This window comes from Heterocephalus glaber, unplaced genomic scaffold, assembly GCF_053883595.1.
Source record: "Heterocephalus glaber isolate CG9 unplaced genomic scaffold, H.glaber_assembly_v1.0 deba00000621, whole genome shotgun sequence".
Lineage (NCBI taxonomy): Eukaryota > Metazoa > Chordata > Mammalia > Rodentia > Bathyergidae > Heterocephalus > Heterocephalus glaber.
In genome coordinates, this window is record NW_028258153.1 from 16,730,867 (window position 1) to 16,753,133 (window position 22,267).

Sequence of the window (22,267 nt, forward strand, 5' to 3'; positions counted from 1 at the left end):
GCTAAGTATGCTAGGATGGAGGACAAAGCTAGGAGTTGCAAAGTGGCCAAAGTCAGTGGATGTGTAAAGTGGGGGTATCGGTTCAGAGCACCCCGCACCCTATTTCTGGATATCACGTATTACTTTGTTTTGCTGGGAATCTGCAACCTCCCCGTAAAGCCACCCTCTTCCACCCTGTTGGATGCAACAGGAAAGCTCAGTTAACATTGTAGCTGTAAACTTACAATGAGGAGCAATCTCCAGGTCCCACCAGTGCTACTTTAGGAACGACCATGTCACTGAGTAATTCTCTTAGACAAGAGGGCAAAAACCACTTGGTACTGGTTTATTCCAAGGGACGATCTGCAATTACAAACACCCATTTCGCGTCGTGGGGAGCAGCAGCGAGGAGACCCTGCACCGCACGCCACTGCTTTCACAAGGTGTGTGCTACAAACTGTGTCTAAGAACACAAAGCGAGTAGCTCAGGCCTGGCCTGGCCACCAGGTCTCTGGCGGGAGAGCAGCTTTCTCACGGCCGGGAACCTTGTGTGCCTGGGTCTGGCTCCCGGGCGACGCACGGGGAAGCATTTAAGCGTGGGACCGTGAGACGGCGCTTGTAAACAGAGCCGGGCCGGTGGTCGGAGGCGCCCGGACGCGCTGTGGCAGTGAGGCGGGCTGGCGGCCGGCCTCGCTGTCTCCAGAGAGCCTGCAGGCCTCGCAGGTGACGGGGACGGGCCACCGGGTGCGCACCTGCCGGCTTCCGGGCTATCTGGCCGGCTGGGAGGGGGGAGGGGACAGGGATGGGTGACAGCATTGTGAATGTCCGAGAGATGCCCTGAGGTAGTGGTGATTGTGCTGTTTCTTACACGCACTGTTTTTTATGGAGACTGCTCTGCCTTGCAATGGGTAATGAGGGGGAGATTACGAGATGCGTCGTTGGCTTGTTTCAGTGAATCAGGTAAATTTAGAGTAGAAAGTACGGTGGCTGCAAAGGGTGGTCCTGCTCTATGCACTGTTGTTGTCCCCTCCCCAGGGTCACAGGAGCGAAGCTCAGTGGAGCGCTTGGAAATCGCGGTGGTCCCGCCTGCTCTGCCCATTTTAAATGTATGGCAGATGACATCACATGACTGGTGACAGACTAGGTTGGTTTTGTGTGAAAGGATTACTAAAGTAAAATATCAAGGACACCTCGGATCCACCCCTTCAATAAGATAAATCACTACTGAGATATGCAGTCGAATGACAAATTAAGACTGGCCAATATGCGTAGCTTGCAAAGTAAAACAAATTTGAATTTACCAGGTAAAACTGAGGTTGAGTCATGCTGTTATAAACTTTATTTGGAAGGTTTTTCACCTGCAAATCTTATTAGAAGGAGTTAGAGTCACCTGGGTTTTAATTTTGTTGCTGTTGTTCTAAATTTCAGTAATCAGTGAATTGTGGATTGTATTTATTTATTATGAAATATCACAAATTATAATTGGTGCACTCATAAAGTACTAGTTTTTTTCATTTATTTGAAAGAAATTCCTTAACAAAAACATGGCTACAGTCTCTGAAAGGTGAATAAACGTATGTCATCTTGATTCCATACCTTTTAGATAGAAGACAAATACTGGTTAATTTCATGAGAGAAGTGTTTTAAAATCATGCATTGAGAAATAATCTTAATGCCCGATGAGTTTGTCTTTTCAATGAATTTTTTCATGATGTCATATTTCATAGCAAGAACTACAAAGCCAGAGTTCCATAGTCTAAATTCCTGCTTGGGGGCTGGGGATTTTAGCTCAGTGCTCACCAGACCTGCCTTGCAGGTGCAAGATCCTGAGTTCTATCCTGGTACATAAATAAATAAATAAATACATACATACATACATACATACATACATACCTACTTGGGCAGTTCACTTATCTTTGTTATGTTTCTCCATCTGTACAATGAGAACAATAACTATACTGACCTTAGGGTTTTCATGAGGATTAAATATTTGTAAAGTTAATATTTCAAAGTGCTTAGAACAGTGCCTAGTGTATTGTAATGACTATATAGATATTTGTTAATAAATACATCAAACAAAAATATACCAGTGTAGGGGCCGGGGATTTAGCTTAGTGATTTCGCTGGCTGCTGCGCAAGCGCAAGGACCTGAGTTTGATCCCCGGTACCAAAACAAAAAAAAAAAACAGTGTTGAAAAGTAGAATAGTGATTACCGAGGAAAGAGGGAGGAAGAGTTGTTTAATGGGTACAGAGTTTCAGTTTTGCAGGTGAAGAGAATTCTGGGGACTTGCTGCACACCAATTGAAAGTACTTAGCTGGATGGCCCCCTTTAAAATGATTAAGACAATAAACTTTATTATGTGTATTTTACACCAGTTAAAAAATTAAAACAGCAATGTTAGCAAAGTTATGTACTCAGAATCTTTGTACACAGCATTTTGTCTACAACTGACTTTGCCATTGGGAAAATACAGCTTCCAGCAGTCATCAGGAAGATAACATTTATTCATTCATGCAATTGAAATTTATCTAAATTATGAGAAATGATACTTAAGACTGTGCCAGGCACAAATCTAAAACTGCCCCTCCACTAGGATTGTTTGCCCTAATCCCTAGAACCTGTACATAAATTAAGACAGCACTCGCTGGATTATGTTATACTGTGGTACAGTTGAATTTGAAATGGGACATTATCTAGGGGGGCTAATTATCACAGGTGCCCATGAAAGGAAATCAGAGATTTGAAGGCTGAGAAGATTTAGCATGTTGCTGTTTTAAAAATGGAAGGGTATGGCTGAGAAGGAACTCACACAGCCTTGTGGAATTTGAGGAATTACTGAGCATGGCTCCCAGCTGACAACCAGCATAGAAAGGGAATCTCAGCCAGAAGCCATGGGAACTGGATTCTGTCAACAACCCAAATGAGTTTGGAACAGGATTCTTCACCAAAGTTTCTAGATAAGAGCCCACCCAGACCTTGATTTCAGCCTCATGAGAGAGAACTGAGCAGAGAATCTAGCCAAGCCCACCCAGATTTCTGGCCTTGAGGACCAGTGAGGTGATAAATTGATGTTGTTTGAAGCTACTCAGATCATGGAGATTGATTATGCAGCCATAGGAAACTAATACAAACCACTGCAGCAGAATAGTGGGCCAGTGATTATGAACAAACTATCTGGAATAGTTTGCATCCTGACAGCCTTGTAGGCCCAGATGTTAAAGGTTTAGTCCCCAGGGTAGCAGTGTTGGGAGATGGTGAAACCTTTTAAGAGGCAGGAGATCGTGTGTCACTGGAGTGTGCCCTGTAAGGGGCTGGGAGACTCAAGATCTTTCCTTTTTCTCTTTTTGCTTCCTGACTGGTGATGTATGTGGTTTTGCTCCACTGTGCACTCAGCTTTGTTGTGCAGCCTTGCCAAAGTCCCAAGTAGGATCTAATTGAGCAGAAACCACCAAAACTGTGACCCAAGATAAAATTTCTCCTTATAAGTCGATTATCTCCAGCATTTCACGATAGTGACAGAAAGCTAACACACTATCCATAGAAAAGAAAATTAAATGGTGAGTAGAATATAAAAGTGCACTCTTTCCATTAATCAAAGAAATGGCAATAGCAGGGTACCATTTTTTCAGCTTTGTAACATAGATTTCTAAAAGTTCTAATTCTTGCCAGGCATGGTGAAGCACATCTATAACCTCAGCACGTGGAAGGCTGAGGCAGGAGGACTGCTATAATTTTGAGACCAGCCTAGGCAACATAGGCCAACATGAACTCACCCCCCCACCAATAAATAAATGTTCTAATTCTCTGTATCAGTTAGTGTGCAGTAAAGCAGACAATTTTAAATGTTATGAGAAGCATACAGTTGTTATACCCTTTCTGAAAAGTATAGTACATCTGTTAGATGTATAAAAAGCTTCAATAATGTTTCTATCCTGTGATCTAGTATTTCATCTTCCACGGATCTATCAAAAAGAACTTATGGAAGTATTTTAAAAGTTAGTGTTTAAAGGTGTTTAGTATAACCTTGTTTAGAAAAGTATTATCAATAACTAAAATGTCCAGTAACAGGGAAACAGTTAAATTATGGTGCTATTGAAAGATAGGGTGTTATACAAACATTAAAAGGCTGCTTATGAAGAATCATAACAGTACAATGTGATAACAGTTATCACTAAGTGGAGGAAAATGCAAAGGAGAACTATATATACAGTATGCCCTCAAATAAGTTTAGAAAGGGCTAAAGAGCCAAAATGGGGCAGTGCTTTTTCCCATTGAAGGGTAAGTATTGCTTATTTTACCTTTTATTTTTCTAGTAGTTTCAAAATGCTGAATAATATACTTCTAGTATTTTGTTTTCACAAATATTAAAATGTCTACATTGTGGGGAATACAGTGAATTAAAACATTTTACTGGTTTTCATTGTTATCTGCATTATAATGAAGATAGTAAAAATTCATAAATATATGGCAGAAATTTTTTTTAATGTGGTAGAAAACAATGAATACTGGAAAGATTAAAAATAAAGTTGGGTTGTGACTCTTGGTGAGTGACTCATTCATTGAGAGGTTTATTGTAGAAAGACTTCCTGAGTATCATACAGAAGTAACAAAGAAAGCATGTGGTGGTCGTTTTCTCATAGATTAGGAGATTTGGGCTGGTTCATAGGCCCAGATTACTTATGGAAGTGAGAATCAAAGGACTGTAAAGAATATATAATCATTGCCAAAGAGAGAGAGAGACAGACAGATGGACAGACACTGACTCACTTGTTAGGACTAGGAAAACCAAAGGCCAAGGCCACTAATGTCTTGGTTAAAGGCATCCAAAGGCTGATATTTATTGAGTATTTATCGGAGACCTATCATACCCCAATTCCAGTCTCATCTTGTGTATACCCTTTTGAAGTTAAGTCATGTACATATTTAAGAAGCAAGCAGCTAGACGGCTACTACTATAATTAGTACATTCAGAAGACCTGATTTTAATAGGAACCTGGAAAGGGTTAGATCATTTGGGCAGAATTTTTGGGAATCCCCACCTCCAGACAGTTTTTAGCAGGACTAGCTGCTACTGCTTCTACTTTTATCTTCTCATTGGCTCTCTTTTCCTGTCTTCACTTCACCCTGTGTTACCATAGCCCTAGCACAGAAAGTGTCTGTTGCCCCAGCCGCTGCTAGCTAAATGCTGACTTGCTTCATGGGAAATGTTATCATATGAAAGAAAAGGTATTACATTTTTTTTTCTTAGAGTAAAATTGGTATTTATATCATAAAGAGCTGCACTATATTTTCTAGCATCTGATGCAAGGCAGATAATTTAGAGAACTAAGAAATGGAGTGTGATAAAAATTACCACCAGCAGTAAAGTCCACACACTATTTGCTCTTATTTAATTGAGTGCTGTGGATCAGATCAAACAGAAAACTCCACATAGTTTACCTTCCTGCTGACAGTAAGCAGGTAAAACTTTATTTGGTCCCTGAGTGTAATTAAGCTTGATGGTAGCATGAGATAGTAAAAACCAGTCAAAATATAGAGGCTGTTGAGATATCAGGCGTGCTGTTTTCATTTACATTTTGTTTGTTTTTCAGAAGCTTATTGTTAATTTGAGTTATGTGTTTCAAATTGGGTTCCCAATTATAGGTATATACCACATTTATGAGTATGGTAAAGATTTATTTATTCAGTTATCTTGATTATTGTTACCAATTTGCAATGTACTACAAACTAAGATGCCCAGTTGTGCCCTACCCAGTTTACTTGAGGACATCTTTCTATTTGAGTAACTGTTAAATATTCAGCCCACTCTGTTGTCTGTAGATGTGATTATAAGTGTTTATTTACAGTCACAAAACAGGGACCACATTAAAGGTTACAGATCATCAGAAATATAGCCAGTAGTGTTTATTCTCCAGGAAATTAGCTAATTGATCTCCTCCCACAGGTTTTGGATCTAGTTTTACTAGCACTTTAACTTTTTCAGAACAATTCGTCTTCCACCTTCAGGGATCCATTCATTCATTCGATTCAACAAGTAAGGATTGAGCACTCTTTTTACTTCATGGAAGTGTATTTGGTGCCAGGAATACTGTATAGCCTTGAACAATACAGGAACCACCCCTGCCTTGGTGAAGTTCACAGCCTATTGTAGGAGACAGATAAGTTAACAAGTCCTTTTAAAACAGCAGGAGACACATACTTATAGAGGAAATGAGGGTCTGTAGGAGAGTTTTAGCCGACTATTCAGATAGACTTGAGAGGTCCAAAGAAGTAAATTCTCAGGAGGACCTGAAGCTGAGTAAGAATTAGTCAATTTGAGGGATTGGTACTTGAGAGGCAGTGGATGAGGATGATGGTGGTTTAAAAAAAAAGTTTTTCAGGCAAAGGAAACAGAATGGTGAAGAAAGCTTGTGGAAAGTTCTAGTTTCTGTAAATTTTTATGGCTGGTAACAGAGTGGGTTGCAGTAGGGGAGAGGTAGAGAGACAGAGGTTCAGGAGGTTAGCCCAGGAAGGAACAGGGTCAGGAGGTAATGTTAAGGGTTGCATGGTTTATGCAGAAGGCAACAGTTTTAAGTTTAGAGAGCCTGCTTTGGTTGCAGTGTGGCAAATGAGTCAGAGGAGGATTGGATGGAAAGGAAGACAACTGTATGGTGATGAGTGAAGATGAGTGAATTAAGGCAGTAGAGATGGAGAGAAATGGACAGATTTGGCAGATATGAAGTGGAATTCATGTGACTTGCTGATTTGGAGTGATTGTGACAGAGTGAGCTGGAAAGGTCAAGGTTAGTGTTCCTCCTTGCAGGGTGCATGATGCTGTCCTTCACTCTATAGAGAATGCTTCGAGGTGGGACACATTTGAGGGCAAGATGAGTGCACATTAGGAATTAGGGGATATACCAAGAGCAGTTACTTATTCAGGTATAGAGTCAGGAGAGTTATCTGTTCCTCATCTGCAACATAAGATTGAAAGCTACTGGAATGGAGATTACTTGGGGAAGGCAGAAGAAGAACTAGATAAGAGGATTATGGGACAAACAGGAATACTCACATTGATGATTGAGCACTGGGAGGGCATGAGAGGGAATTTCAGAGGGGACCATGTCAGGGGATTCATGACAGCAGCACAGAGTGGGTGTTCAGTGGGTCACACCGCTAAGTGCTTGGTCATATGCAGTGAATCCCTGGATTTAACAGCACAGAAACTGTTGGTGACTTTTGCCTGTGCAGTTTTAGCTGGGGCAGAACCAGGCTGCTGCTGAGGGGAGAATGAGTGGGTGATGAGCAATGGGGTCTGGGTGTGAAGAACAAGCTTCTTGCAGAAACTTGGAAGAGAAAGAGAGAATGGGGACTGTATCCTACATATCAAGGAAGTTGGAGAGTAAAAGAATGTTTCATTTGTGTATTTGTCTTTGAGAAAAACTTTTCCTTTTAAAGTATCCAACACTTGTGCCACTTTGAATGGATCCCTCCATTCTAAGACCACCAGAAAAACTGATTCAGAGTTACTTTTGCTGCCTCGAGCAATGTAGGAGGGACCTTTTGAGCAGTTTAAAACCTTATCCCAGATCTTCCTAAACTGGTCACAGTCTACTTTCTCCACCTGTTTGTTGGTTTAAAATGGGAAGACAAACTGGGTGTGGTGGCATATACCTGTAATCCTAGCACTCAGGAGGCTGAGGCAGGAGGATTGCTGCAAGTTTGAGGCCAGCTACATAGTTCAAAGGCAGCTTGAACTATATAGTGAGACCCTGCCTGAAAAAAAAGGACACGATGAAAGAGAAGGTGATAACCTTTTCCTTGGTGCCAGACACCTTACCATCCTGTATCCTTCCTTGGAGTTTATGAAGCACTGCATTGTGTGACTTGCACTCCAAAACCACCTTGGAAAGTAAGGCAGGTATCTTTATTTCCCCTACACTACAGAGAAAGTAACTGAAATTCAGGTTCAATTGGCTTGCCCAGAATCACACTTTTGATAGTGGTGCACAGAAGATTGAGACTGAGGACTAATTCCCTATCTTGTGGTCTAGAAAGTCACTGAAGAATTATAGATGGTGTCTGTATTTTCACTGCCGTGTGGTGACATAAAACCTGAACACATATCATTTTATCCTAAAAATAGGACTAAAGGTCATGGATTGATTTTGTTTTGTGTGAACCTCATCAATATTGATAGTCCTCCCCTGCCATTAAGATGGCTTTATATGACAGAGGCAATTTATTTGAACATGCCTTCATTGTTAAAATGTTTTAATCATCTATAGTAACATCCAATTTAAAAATATTTCTTTAGTTTTTTGACAGAAACATTTGTTTGCAAGTTTTTTTAAGCAAACATTTTTACAAGTGTTTCTATTTATTGGCCAAATGAAAAATGATATCTTAGGGAAACATTAGTAAAAGGTTTGGGCAATTAAGACTGTGTAAACATTTGCAAAAGCACTTGTTTGGCCTAAATGAAGTCACGGTTATTATAGCCTTGCAAACATTCCAAGTAATGTGTCTGAGGTCACAAGGAGAATTGAGGTTAGCTATTTAGTTAGAGAACAACTTTTTCTGTTTGTTCAGGGACTTCTCATCTATCATTCCATTAGAGAACTTCAATAATACAGAAGTAGTATAGAAGTGATTTTTTTTTTTTTTTTGGTAAATTAAGTAGCAACTATTTCCCTAGGCACAAAGATATTTATTAATTAACTCTCTGGGTTATGGGATTAACAAATAGAAATATTTAAAAATAAATCTAAAAATTAATTAAGTTAGCTGGTATTTGGCACCAAAATTTGAAGCACTATGTATAGATATTATTTCAGGATAATTAATTTGCTTTGAATTGATACATGAGACTACGTGTATATTTTATAGTCTTTTCATTCACTGGTCATATTACCTTAGAAAAGTCCCTTCATCTTCTAAAATCTCAACTTCCTAGTCTAGAAAGTGGTAATAATAATAGCACCTCTCTAAAAGGATTGCTGTGAGGATTTAACTACATAATGCATATAAAGGTTTTAACGTAATGTCTACCCTTTAGTAATCACTATGTAAATATTAGCTATCTATTATTTAATCTTGGTCTTGGCTTAAGAGTTATAAAGACTGCCGGGTATGGTGGTGCATGCCTGTGATCCCAGCACTTGGGAGGCTGAAACACGAGCATTGCTGTGAGTTCAAGGCCAGCCTGCCCTACAAACCAGCACCATGTCTCAAAAAACAAACAAACAAACAAAAAGAAATCTCAGCCCAGATTTGGGGAGATGAAAATGTGCATCCTACTATTCTTTTTTTTTTTTTTTTTTTACCGGGATCAAACTCAGGACCTTGTGCTTGCGAGGCAGGTGGCAGAACCACTGAGCTAAATCCCCAGCCCGCATCCTGCTATTCTTACCCTTCATGCTTCTTAAACTTTTTCTCTGTCCTTTGTGATAGAAATTTTTTTTCTGGCTTTCATGTTGTGTATAGTTAAACAACAAAGACTCATCCTGTTATTTTGCTGTATCTTATGGTTATCTTTAAGGGTCAGAGACAGTGTTTTGTCTGCCTTTGCCAGCCTTGCCTGCTTCCTGCCTAAATTGGTCAGAGGCTGGTTGGTAGCCAACATTACTGTCCCATATTAAGTCCGACAGGTGTAGGGGGGTCATGGGCCCAGCCTGTCACAATTCAGTCTGTCATTTCAAATCAGAGGCGAGGCGCCTTTTGCTTTGACCTAACTGATATTGGTCTCACAATTTTGGGATGCTGTTTAACAAAGACCCAGCTTCTCTTTTTAGCAGGTTCAAGTGCAGCAGAGAAAGGAGAAAAAAAAATAGTTAATTGCAGCTCATGGGCATTTACCCTGAATGCCCGTAGGAATCAGTTTTGTGAATGTGTGGTTGTTTTGAAGGTTGAGATGGTAAATAGTCTCCCTTCTGCTAGTCAGCCCCAGTGACCTAAGGAGTTAAGGTCCACAAGAAGGAAATTATTCCCATGACACACTGCCACTCAGCAAAGGCCTTCTGTTAGTTAGACAGGAGTGTTTCTGTGGTCAGAAGGACTTGAGCAGGTTGTGAGAATGTCGGTGCATTCCTTCCTTTCATATGTGACTTCGCAGGGATCTCACTCCTGGGTAGTTGACAGTGTAGATTGATGACTTCATGCCAGAAGCAGCATCCTTTGTAGACCAGGTACGATTGGTTCTGTTTTTCTGTTTGTTTCCTTTGTCTTTGATTTCTTTGTGAAATCATTTCTGTATACATATCGTTGTCATTTAATTAAGACTCTTACTGTACCTTAATTAGTAATGGATTCCTTATTTATATTCCCATAACACTTTTGTATACTTCGGGTAAGGCACTTTTTACCCTTTTTTTTTTCAATCTTTTTCCTGCTACCTATTAAGCACTTCAAGGGCATGAGCTCTCTTCTGTGTCCCCAGCATCTAAAGTAGTATTTGGGTACATGATTCATCCTTGATAATTATTTGTTAAGTACAATGGTTGTGTAGTTAGGAATCAGCTAGTTTCTAATAGGAATAGTAATTGTTTTAGATTTTGCAAGGAATGTTCACATACGGTATCTGCATCTGTGTAAGTGGGGCAGGCATTGACACAATTTTCATTTCACAAACAAGGAAGGCCCAGAGGGCCTGAGTTAGCCTCACTTGCCGGATGTCATCCTGCTTGGAACACAGTGCTGGAACATGAGCCTTTTCCTGGTGTTGGAAATTTGTGCTTTGCCCATTGGCAGACCTCTGTCTCACTGAACTCAGTGCTTAGTTGAGGTGGAGCATGGGTTGGGTTCAGTAGACTTACTCCTTGTTTATGGTCCTACCTGGAGGGCGCCTGTGAGATTTAAGGTGATTTAAATGTAATTGAACTTGGGTGGCCCACAGCACTCAATAATTGGACAGGGATTTCAGGAACGTTTTTTTCTTTCCTATGGGACTGACAATAAATGAGTCATCTTGGTCCCTCTTTCATCGTCTTTGAAAGAAGTGATCCTTTACTTGCCCCTCTCTTCTGGGATTACGAAGCTCATCAAGCACTATATAAACCCAATTCTAAATGTGCTTGTGAAAAAAAATGAGTATTCTCAGTAAAACCAGTTGATTTTCCCACAGGTTAACTCAGTTTGAGGAGTTACGTGAGAAAAGTGAATGAAACAGTCCTGTGTTGGGTTTGGAAACAGAGCCCCATTTTTCTGGTTCAGTAGAAGATCCTAAATATGAGCTGGTGATGCCTTTAAATCTGAAGCTCACTCTCTCTCTCTGGAATATCTTGCAAGTCTGGGCTCGCTGGACCCCCTTGTCATGTCCCTTGTTGCAGTCTGTCCCACTCTCAGCCCTGCCCGGCTAGCTCGGCTCTGTGCTACCTACATGTGTGAGCTGACTCTTCCAGGTTGCAGTCAGAGGCGAACTCTCAACACCAAGTGGCTTCACAGTGGAAGTTTTCACCTTCACCTTAGGGCCAGGGTGAAGTTAATTGGAGCAGTCAGTTCCTTTGTTTTTTAGTCACCGTTCCCTGACATGGAAGCAAATGGAGATGGAAAATATCAAGTCTGCTTTTTTTCCCTTTTCGCATGGTGGGGATTGAACCCACAACCTTAGCACTAAGCTACATCCCAGCTCTTTTTTATTTTGAGACTATATTAGTAAATTGCTAAGTTGCCCAGGCTGGGTTCCAACTTATGATCCTCCTGTCTCAGCCTCCCCGGGTGTTGGGATTATAGGCACACACCACCATGCCCAGCTAAGTCTGCATTTTTAAATACTTACAGAGCTGGAATTTATGTGTTGTCGCTTTTGTTTCTAAGAGCAGGCCATATGGGAATGCTGGTGGTTTTGTGATAATGAACTTCCCAAACAGAAGCTTTGGTTTTCCAATCCTGTGGTTGACACAGAGGCATGATAACATTGCTGCTCTTGGTAGCAGACCAATCTGAAACTTGAAGTGCCATGCTTATATTTAGCTTGGTTTCTGGGAAAACATCATGGGGAATCAAATGCCTTAATGATTTTGCAGGTGGAAAACCATAAACAAGTGCAGAGATGTACTGAAAAATGTGTTAGATTCATTGTCTGAGATATTTCAAAGGGAACATTTCATTACCAGGATTAGAAAGAGCTTGAGCTCTAAGTCACTGGAAAATGAGAACAATTAAGTTGCTAATATAGTAGTGGGTCACACAATAATTTCTAAGTTCTGCATGGTACTTTTGTTTTCTATAAAAAGTTTGAATGAAGCTAGGCGTGGTGGCACATGCATATCATCAAGGCAGGAGTATTGTCATGAGTTTGAGGCCAGCCTGACCTACATAGCGAGACCCTGTCTCAAAAAAAACAAAAAAGGGCTGGGGATTTAGCTCAGTGGTTTTGCCGCCTGTTGCACAAGCGCAACGACCCGAGTTCGATCCCCGGTACCAAAAAAAAAAAAAAAAAAAGAAAAAAGTTTGAATGAGTCTTCACAGCCTCCCCTTTGCCATATTTCCATAGCTAGGATGTTTTCTCTACCAAGAAGAACATTAAAAGGTTGACTCAACATAATATTTTAGTATGTCAGGTTTTAATAAGCTTAGAAAGAATTAAAATATACATTCCTGGCACAAAATAGGCTTTTCGAATTATAATTATCATCGTCCTTCAGAAAGAACAAGCAGCATAGTGTATGCTGTATGGAACATACCAGAAGCATTCAGTAGCAGTTTAAAGAAAGAGACCATGTTAGGATTAGGGGGTCAAAGAAAGATTGCTGCATAGGTGGCTTTTGAGCTGGGCCTAGAAGAGTGGGCTGAATTTCCTTTCAGTAGGTGGAAGTGAGGGGAGGGGAGCTCAGTGATAGCTGTCAGGAAAGGCTTGACATTGGAAAAGCATAAAATCTGAGCAATAGCATTCAGGTTTGGAGGAAAAAGGGCGTGAATAGAAGTACAAAGTCAGCAGTGAACTGAGGCAGATGTGGAAGGCCTCTATTCATTGAGTTAAAGAGTTGAACCTGGATGTCAGTGGTAGCTCCATGGAAAGGTTTTGTTCATTTTGTTTCCTTGGTGCCTAGAGCAGTGCCCAACCCATAGCAGGAATGGAGTATGATTTGAAACACAGTGAACTTAATTTTGCCATGAAGTAGGCAAAGTAGAAATATCCTTCATATATTTAGGAACACAGGGTTAAAGGTCAGGTCTGAGATTGAGACTGAAGGTAAAAACGTAGGCAGCGTGAATACAGAAGTAATTATTGAAATTGCAGGTATAGTTTGTATAGCTGCAGCCAGAAAAGATGAGAGTTCAGGCAATGTCCACATTTAAGGAGGAGACCAGGAAGGGAAAGAGGAAGATGGAGACTAAGTGGGAAGAAATAAGAGGAAAGCTTAAGAGTACAGTGCTGCCACAATTTGTAATAGCTAAATCTTGGAAACAGCCCATATGTCCATCAGCAAATGAATGGATAAAGAAAAAGTGGTATTTATATTCAATGGAGTACTACTCTGCCATAAAGAAGGATAAACTTGAGTCATTTGCAGGAAAATGGATGCACCTCAAGACTTGTAATATTAAGTGAAATAAATTGGACACACAAGTTTAAATATGACATTGTTTCTCTTGTGTGAGAAACCCAAAGGGTAAATAAGTAGCATAGTTGAGGAGAGATATTGGGAAGTAGGAAGAACATGTTCAAAGGGAAGGGGAATAAGGGGAGGGGGAATCGGATGAGAAGGAAGGAGAAAGGGAAAAAAGAAGGGAAACAAAGGGAAACAAAGCTTGTGTAAATGCGAAGGGGAAGAAGAGTCCAGGGAGGGGAAGGGAATGGAGAAAAAAATAATTAAGGTATATTATGTACAGGTACAAATTCCCCATGATGAACGTGATCAATATGTATGAGAAATATGTACTAATAACAACATAAAGATAAAAGAAGGAATGTAGTACTGCCAGGCATTGTGGTATACGCCTGTAATCTCACCACGTAGGCCAAGGCAGGAGTTTGAGGCTAGCCTGGGCTACATAATGAGACCCTGTCTCAACTTCCTTCCACCAAAAAAAGAAAATGTGCCCATGAAACCCTGAAACCTGGAGGGAAAGTTTTAAGCGGGTGCTGGTTAACAGCATCAAGAAGCATTTGAAAACCAGTCACAGCTCTACAATGAGGAGGTCACTTGGTAACTGTAAAAGAACAATCGGAGTGGGGTTTGTTTTTGTTTTTTTTTTTTGGTGCCGGGGATTGAACTTGGGACCTTGCGCTTGTGAGGCAGGCACCGGAACCACTAAGCTAAATCCCCAGCCCTTGGAGTAGGGTTTGTGCTGGGTTGCAAGGTGTAAATGGGCAGAGCATTTCTCTCTTCATCATCACTGTCCTTGTCTTCTTTTTTGCCTTCTTCCTCCTCCTTCTCCTGTCTTCATCTTGCCCCCTTCCTTCCTCTTCTTCCTCCCCTCCTTCCTTCTTCTCTTTCCCCTTCCTCCTCCTGTTATTCCTCTTCTCCTGCTTTCCTTCCTTCATCCTCCTCATCTCCCTCTTCTTTTATTTTTTCTTCTCTTCATTAGTATTTATTGCTCTTTGCTTTGGAGCATATATTTAAAGGGAAAGTATGTCCAAACAGGCGTGTGTGTGTTGTTTGTGTGTGCATTCTTACTAAATACTGGATAAAACACACCTAAATATTCATTTCATTTCTCTAAGTTATGAGATCATGACTGACTTTTATTTTCTTCTCCATACTGTCAGTACTTTCCAGCATTTCTCTGAGCATTTATTACTTTTAGAACAGGAAAAATCCTACAAAATTATTTACATGAGTGGGTTGCCCATCTCATGGCATAGCAATAGTCTTCACTTTTACTGGACTGTGAATACAGTGTAGCCATTTATCCCTCCAAGCTTATGAAAATGGGATTCCATCTGTGTTTCTAGCTGTCCCTCTCATTTGAAAGTCCCCTGAGCTGTTTTTTGTGAGCCCTGTTCTGGCACCATTTTCTGACCAGCTGCTTGTGGCATGCCTGTCAAAATATTTACATTGTCTTTATGATAAAGTACCATAAAAATAGAACCTAATGATCCAGAAAGATCATTTCACTGGAGTCAGATCCTCTTCTGGTAGATTCATTGCATTATGTAACTTGTAGGAAATGCTCAATCAGCCACAGCCAGAACCAAAGTGAAGAACATGTGAGGACCAACTTAAGTGCTGAGCATTCTTGTGATTACCCTTGACTCTTAAGTTGTAAAAATAGATAATGTGAAATAGGAAGAAAAGGGGCAAAGGGAAAGGGGAATTGGGAGGAGTAGGGGGAAAGAAAGAAGGGAATGGAATTCATATGAGAAAATGGAAAAATGGAAACAAAGTCTTTGTAAATAAGGAGCAGTGGAGGGGTTGAAGGGAGGGCAGGGGAATGGGGAAAAATAAGAACCAAGAGAGATTATGTAAAGGTCCAAATTTCCAATGATGAATGTCATTATACTGTATGCCTAAAATGTACCAATAAAATTAATTTAAAAAAAAGAAAATGGATTGACAGAAACAAGTTATTCTAGGTGTCTTTGGTATTGCGTTTTGCTTCCCAATTGAGCTGTTTCTAAAACTATATAGCCCCAGACACCTTCAGCACTCATGAGATTCTGATTCCAAGTCATTCGGTTAGGTGGGAGGAGCCAGCAACTTTGCCATCTAGCTCAGGAAAACACAGCATCTCTGTGTGGGCTGGCCTAGTGTTATTACTCATATCTGCTTCCATCTCCATGTGAGAGGACTGCTGTATTCATCCTGTTAATTAGCCTTGCTTGATGAGCATGTAAACAGGAGACTTCCTTGTTAGAAATCTTGTTAGAATCCTTGCAATGCAGTACACTGATTCTTCATCTTATTACATTTTGATGCATGCATAGGATTCTTTGGCTGGAGATCTTTTATTACCACATTGACAAATGGACCTGTTTCCCAACCTGCAGTAAATAGAAGTGCCTCCTTTTACAGAAAGGGTATTCTTTATAAATATAAGATGAAATATCTGTAGGTCACTGAGTTTGGCTGAATCAGTAATGTGTTGTAAGTAGTTGGTTGCTGACTTTGCCTTCACTGGGCTGATGAATCTTTCCAAAGAGACATCAGGAGCACATGGTTATTGAATGGGTGAGGTCCAGTGGAGTGCTCCATAGTTATACAGAAGTTTGTTTGTTTGTTTGTTTGGTACCGGGATCGAACTCGGGTAAGCTAAATCCCCGTCCCCAGAAGTTTGTATTTTTAAAGGCATGTCGGAACAGCCCCTTAGTGAACGATCTACATGCAAAGCAATTTGATGTTAGCATCTTTATTGGCTATAGGTAGCTGAGTATGGCACCCAGAGGTTAAATGGTTTGCGGGAGGCCACCCAGTTTGTGGTTAAGCCAAATTTAGAACATGGTTCTAAGTAGCTTCTGATTTCCAGCTTTATGCTGAGGCACAACACACTGTACCCACACGCTGAAGTTCACTTTGTCAGTAGAAGGAACGCTTCATAGTTTGACCTGTCTGAATATGTTATTACTTTTTTTTGGTACTGGGGATCGAACTTCTTGTGCTTGTGAGGCAGGCGGCAGCACCACTGAGCTAAATCCCCGGCCCTGTTATTACTTTTTATTAGTGAATTCAAAACAAAATGAGGAGAGCAGGAAGAGGCACTTAATTACAGAAATGAAACTCTAAGGGCAGTAGAACCCAGGGAAAAGTTGAAATTCCAAAAAGAGTAAGGTTGGACAATGGAGCCCAAAAAATGAAAAGCAGAGGTTGTGCAGGAGGAGAAGTAAGACACTGTGCCTGTGGTCAGGTAGCTCAGAACTTGGAATGGGATCTGGAGAGACTGGCTGATTGTGAAAAACCTAGAGTGCTAGAAAAGCCTGAGCAAATAGGAAAGGTTCCCCAAACTGGACAAAAGCATGGAGGAGTTAAACAGCAACATTGCATTTACCAGGTGGCCAGGTCATGAAAATCTCTGAATGTCATGCTAAGGAATAACACATTCATTCAGCATGTATCTATTTAGTGCCTCTGTGTGTGTGCCAGGTACTATTCAGTGGTATGTACTTGGGATATCTCAGTGAATAAAATGAGTATACATATCTGGACTCATAGAGCTTCTATTTCAGTGTAGAGAGAACACTAAACATTAAAGAAATAAATTAGGTGGTATGTTAGAAGATGGTAAGTGCTTAAGGGAAAAGGGTACCTCAAGCCAGGTGACCAAGGTTAACACCAACAGTAGCTAAACCATGTTGATTGTACCCATGACATGATGAGAACGTCACTTTGTACCTGGGGACTTTCTCCCCAAAACATGCATCCCTAGTCTAATCCAGAAAAAAACAAATAAATCCCACGTGAGGGGCATTTTCTAAAATAGACCTGTACTCAACCTGTTAAGGTCATCAAAAACAAGCAAAATCAGAGAAGCTGTCACAACCAAGAGAGGATAAAGAGACAGAATTACTAAATGTCATATGGCATCCTGTAGGATCTCAGAAAAGAGATGGTAGAGAAAAATTAAGGAAATCTGAATAAAGCGTGGACTTTATTTTATAATAATGTATCAATATTGGTTCTTTTATTGTTATAAATGTGCCATACTAATGTAAGATCCCATAAAGAGGAGATTGGGTATAAGATATACTATATGTGTAATGATTCTGAAGATCTAAAACTTATCTAAAATGAAAAGTTTATTTGAAAAAAAGAGATTAAGAGTCCATGGTGGAGATACATGTTAAAATTTTAAATAGTTTGGTCAGGGTAAGTCACATTGAGAAAGGAACATAAACTATCGCTTAGAGAGAAAGTTGGCTGTGTGGGAAAGCCTGAAGCAAAGCCTGAAGGTGAGAGCATGTCTCCTTGTTTGGAACCAGCATGATGGTGCACATGGGCCCTCTTACTCTCTCTGGGCCTTGGTGTCCTCACCTGTGTAAGGTTGGGGTTGGGTTGAAAGATGATTTCAAAGGTTGCTTCCTTGTCTGACATTCTGTGATTTTATTTTATTTTTTAAATTTTTTAATTTTTTTGGTACAGGGATCAAACTCGGGACCTTGCACTTGCAAGGCAGGCAGCAGAACCACTGAGCTAAATCCCCGGCCGTGTGATTTTATTTTTTAATATTTAGTTTTTTTGCTTTTTTGAGACAGGTCTTGCTATGTAGTTCAGACTGACCTAAAACTCTGTGTAGCCCAGGCTCACCTCCAATTTGTGGTGATCCTCCTGCCTCAGCCTTTTGAGTGCTGGGATTATAGGCATGCACCACCACTCCTGACTATTCTGTGGTCTTAGACCATGTGGGATAGAAGGGCTGTACAAGATAGAAGGGCTGGCCATCATGGTTATGTGCTTTTAACCAGCCTGCGAGTGCTCAAGCAGAGAACACAAAAAGTATATTCCTAGATACTTTGATTTAAAAAAAGGGAAGAACCACTTTGTAGGTATTTACCCTCTGAGAATGAATTCGAAACAGTAGGTAAGAAGAGGAATAGCTATAATTTAATGCTCTGTGTCTTGGTGCCTCTTCTATAAATGGGATGGGGGGGGGGTACTGGGGAGCCCAGAGCCTCACACAGGCTAGGTAAGTGCCCTACCACCGAGATACATCTCCACTTCTTTCTATTTTGAGTCAGGGTCTTCTGAGCTGCCCAGGTTAGCCTTGAGCTTGCAATCCTCCTGTCTCAGCCTCCTGAGTGGCTAGGATTGTGGTGTGTGCCACCATGCCAGCCTATAGTGGGAATCTTGTACTTTGCTAATGTTCATTTGAATTTTCAGAAAAGAACTACAAGTTATAAGATTTACTGTATATTTCTTTTTCTCAGTCTTTGGTGCAGATGCAATTGAAAAAAAGTCCCAGATTTCAGAATTATAGAAGTAAAACCTTGCTACACAGTTCAAGAGACAGAAGGCCTAACTCTACTCAGGGGAAAAAATAGCAACACTATTTGCAGCTAATTTTATGAAGTACTAACATAATAAATATCAAAATATATAAAAATAGACAAATTTATAATTATTAGCACTTTACGAGGGAAGAGGCTGCATACCCTTATTACATCTAAAAATGAAGGTCTGTATATACTGCTTTAATTCACACACATTAAGCAATGTTAATTGATGCTGCTGATTTAAATGTAATTGTTTAATGACCTTAGTGCTAAAAAATTAGTTACCTATCAAACTTTTGAAATTTTTGAAAAGAAATCACATCTGTCTGGCTTTGCAACAGTGTAAAATGATGCTATTAACTGTCTAGTTTTACTTAAAAGCTGTGAAGGAAAAAAATACCTTTGCCTAGCTTTTTTTTCCTGTGGCTAAAGATACACAGATATATGTGACTGTTAGGCCCTTGAAATGTGGCTAGTATAACCAAGGAACATTGATATCACTAAATTGAGATTTAAATAGCCATATATATGGCCAGCGTCTAATATATGCAACTGCTTACTGTCAAGATTGGCTGTAATTTGGCCTAATCATGGAGATCTAGTATTTATTTCTCAGAAGGAGTGGTAGCGCTCATATAGGATTCTTTCTACCCAGCCGGAACTGTAAGGTTTAGGGCTTGAGGTCTGGAAAAAGGAAAAGATGAACTAAAGTTTGCCACTGAGGCTCTTCAACATTCTCTAGGATAGACCTGTACTCTGAGGCCAAACCTGATGTCTTGGGGAGTTTGGAGCCTGAAGCTTCCCAAGAAGACTGGGGGAATTTTGAAGTCTGGAGTCATCTTTAGGCATTATGTAATCTAACCCAAGGAAGTACAAGCACAATAACATTCAGTTTTTATAGAGCCTCCTCTACTTCCCCCTTGAACTTTTAAGCCCAACAGATCGTCAGTGCTTTCAAGATTTGTAAAAGGACTCAGGCATTTATGACTTCCAGACTGATTATGATATAGGGCTCGCCACAGAATCCCTCATCCCTTTTGCTTACTATTTTAGGTCAACATATCAGTTTGCCAGGGCGGTCTTTTTACAGCTGCTCTCAAAGGCTTCTCTGTGTGAGTAAAAGCTGTTGACCTTATTTCCCCTTATCAGGTGTTCTGCCCAGCTCTGTGTAAGTTCTCATACACAGTGGGGAGTGGGATGTGCTCCTGACAACAACACTTCTGTATATGTGTTGTCTCCCCTTGTGCATGACTGCCGTGGAAGAAGTGTAAAGATGAGAAAGTAACTGGGAAGATTGGTGTACTATAGAACACAACCATATGCTAATGTTGTTTTGTTTACTTTCTTCCAGGATATTAAGGATTGGTATGGCATCACTTTGACAAGAACTACCTTGTTGTCGTCACAAAAATCTCATTGATGAATAAGCTCAAAGGAATATTTATCTCTCCATGGTTCTGTTATGAGCAAATGTTTTCAGTGCCCAGCAAAATACCAACCACTCTCATCCTTGACCTGCTCTAGGCAGCCCAATGAAGCTTCCTTCCAGCTGTTTCCATAGCTCTATTACAGAAGCACCTGTCTTTGTTTGGTGAATGTTTGTGAAGGCTTGCCCTCGACCAGCTTGAGAGGCGGAAGCCTCTTGGAATATAGGACATGGAAGCTTTGGAAGTGGATGATATCAGCCCAGCCTTAGAAGTTACTGAGGATTTCTTTAGTACTTTTGATAGTAAGCTAGAAAAGGCTGTGCAGCAAGCAGAGGTTTATGGGATTCAGGAAGTCCCTGAACTGGTGGGGCATGAGGTACTCAGTGACATAACAGACAATGGTGCTATGAGAGACATTGCCTCCCTGGGCAAGGGGAGCGTGATTTGGGAGCACTGTAAGAGCAGACTGTTAGAAACCAAAGCTCAAAATGTCTTCCCTGCCAAAGAACAGTTTATGGTTCAGAGAGGGACAACTCCAGATAATCTGTCCTGGATGGAACAAAAGGAAGCATCAACATTTAATTTTTTCAACATCTGTCAGCGTCGGAGGGATAGACCTCGTTCTGTGAATGACTTACTGGATGAGACCTCTACTTTCAAGCGAGGGCATGCTCGATCAAGGTCAGATGTTACCCAAGCAGACTGGCGAGTAGTCCTCAAAACCATACCTTTGCAGCAGCAGCCACAGCCACCATTTCTCCAAGGCCCTCACTTCACCAGGCCCTCTTTCCTGTTGCCCTCAGCAAGTAAGGTAGAAGATGCTCAAGGAAATACTGGTATGTTTTAATTGTTATCTGAACTCTATTGAATACTTGTTGATTTTTCCTGGCTCTCTTCTATCAACCGCAGGAGAATGTTACTCTCCAAAATCCACATCTGGCTTTGCTTACTTAAACTCCTTCTTCTGCTTACTTTGACTTTACCTTGTCTCAAGTCAGCATTCTTGTCTTCTCGGGAGATATTTAGTGAAAAGACAACCGTGGTTAATTCTCTCTTGTGGAATACTCTCATATTGAATGTATTTTCCTTTGAGCATTATGTGATACTGCTTATTCACATCAGTAGATTTTATTGGATCATAGATTGGGTTTAGCTTTGTGCTATGATGGATTTAATGATATGTGAAGACAGGATCCTTGCCCTGTAAAACTTTCTCATCTAGTGGAAGGGATCAGACCCTAATGGAGACCCAGGAAGGTTTGTGAGGGAACTTTTGTTTTACTCTATATACAAGTGAGTGGGCTATAAGAGCACAGAGGAAAGAAAAGACACCATAGATTGGACTGGTCAGGAAGGACGTGTAAAGGGGCATGGAATTTGAGCTGGACTATGAAGGACACAACAATTCAGAAGGCAAAGATGATAGGATTATAGAGTGAACAAACCTGAGGAGAAGGTGCTAGGGTGTAGCTCAGTGGTAGACCACTTGGCTAGCTTGGATGTGGCCCTGGGCTCCATCCTCAGCGCCAAGGGTAAGGAGTTGGGAGTGCAGAGGCCAGCAAGCAGACCCTTGTGAGTAGAGCCAAAGATCGCATGGCAAACAGTGGTGGAAATAGCTAGAGAAGATGGTTAGGGCCCCATGTTACAATGGTGTCAAACCTTGTAGACTTTTCAGTGCCAACAGCCCAATGCGGCACATGTACCATAGGCTCACCACCACTGGAGGGCTTTGATTTTCTTTTTTCTCATATTTTATACATGTACACATACACATGTATATGCAAAACTCCTATAATCACATGTGAGCTTGCTCTTCTGTAGATAGAACAAACCATCTCTCCATTTTCCCCACCATTTTTCTTCAAAATAACTTCATTTATCAGTAATAACTGCAATTTTTATTACTGATTCTTCACTTACCTGCTCAGCCCTTAATTTAGATGGCTTCAACTCAAATTAACTGGTATTTTATGGTTTGCCTTACTGCTATATTAGAGTTACTGCATACTTTC

At 40.7% G+C, this 22,267-nt stretch overlaps 1 protein-coding gene across 4 annotated transcripts in view; it reads left to right on the forward strand.

Annotated features, from left to right (window-relative positions):
* Positions 1-566: 566 nt before the first annotated feature.
* Positions 567-22,267, forward strand: part of Plekhm3 (pleckstrin homology domain containing M3) — a 191,545-nt gene continuing 169,844 nt past the window's right edge. For 2 of the 4 annotated variants that reach the window (XM_004851142.3, XM_087206225.1), the window contains exons 1-2: positions 567-702; positions 20,180-21,091. In XM_004851142.3, the coding sequence (XP_004851199.1) occupies positions 20,485-21,091 (607 nt within the window). In that variant the 5' untranslated portion in view covers positions 567-702; positions 20,180-20,484. Of the gene's footprint in view, positions 724-9,037; positions 10,145-20,179; positions 21,092-22,267 lie in introns of those variants that run through there. The other 2 variants (XM_021263547.2, XM_087206224.1) reach the window with 2 other exon arrangements.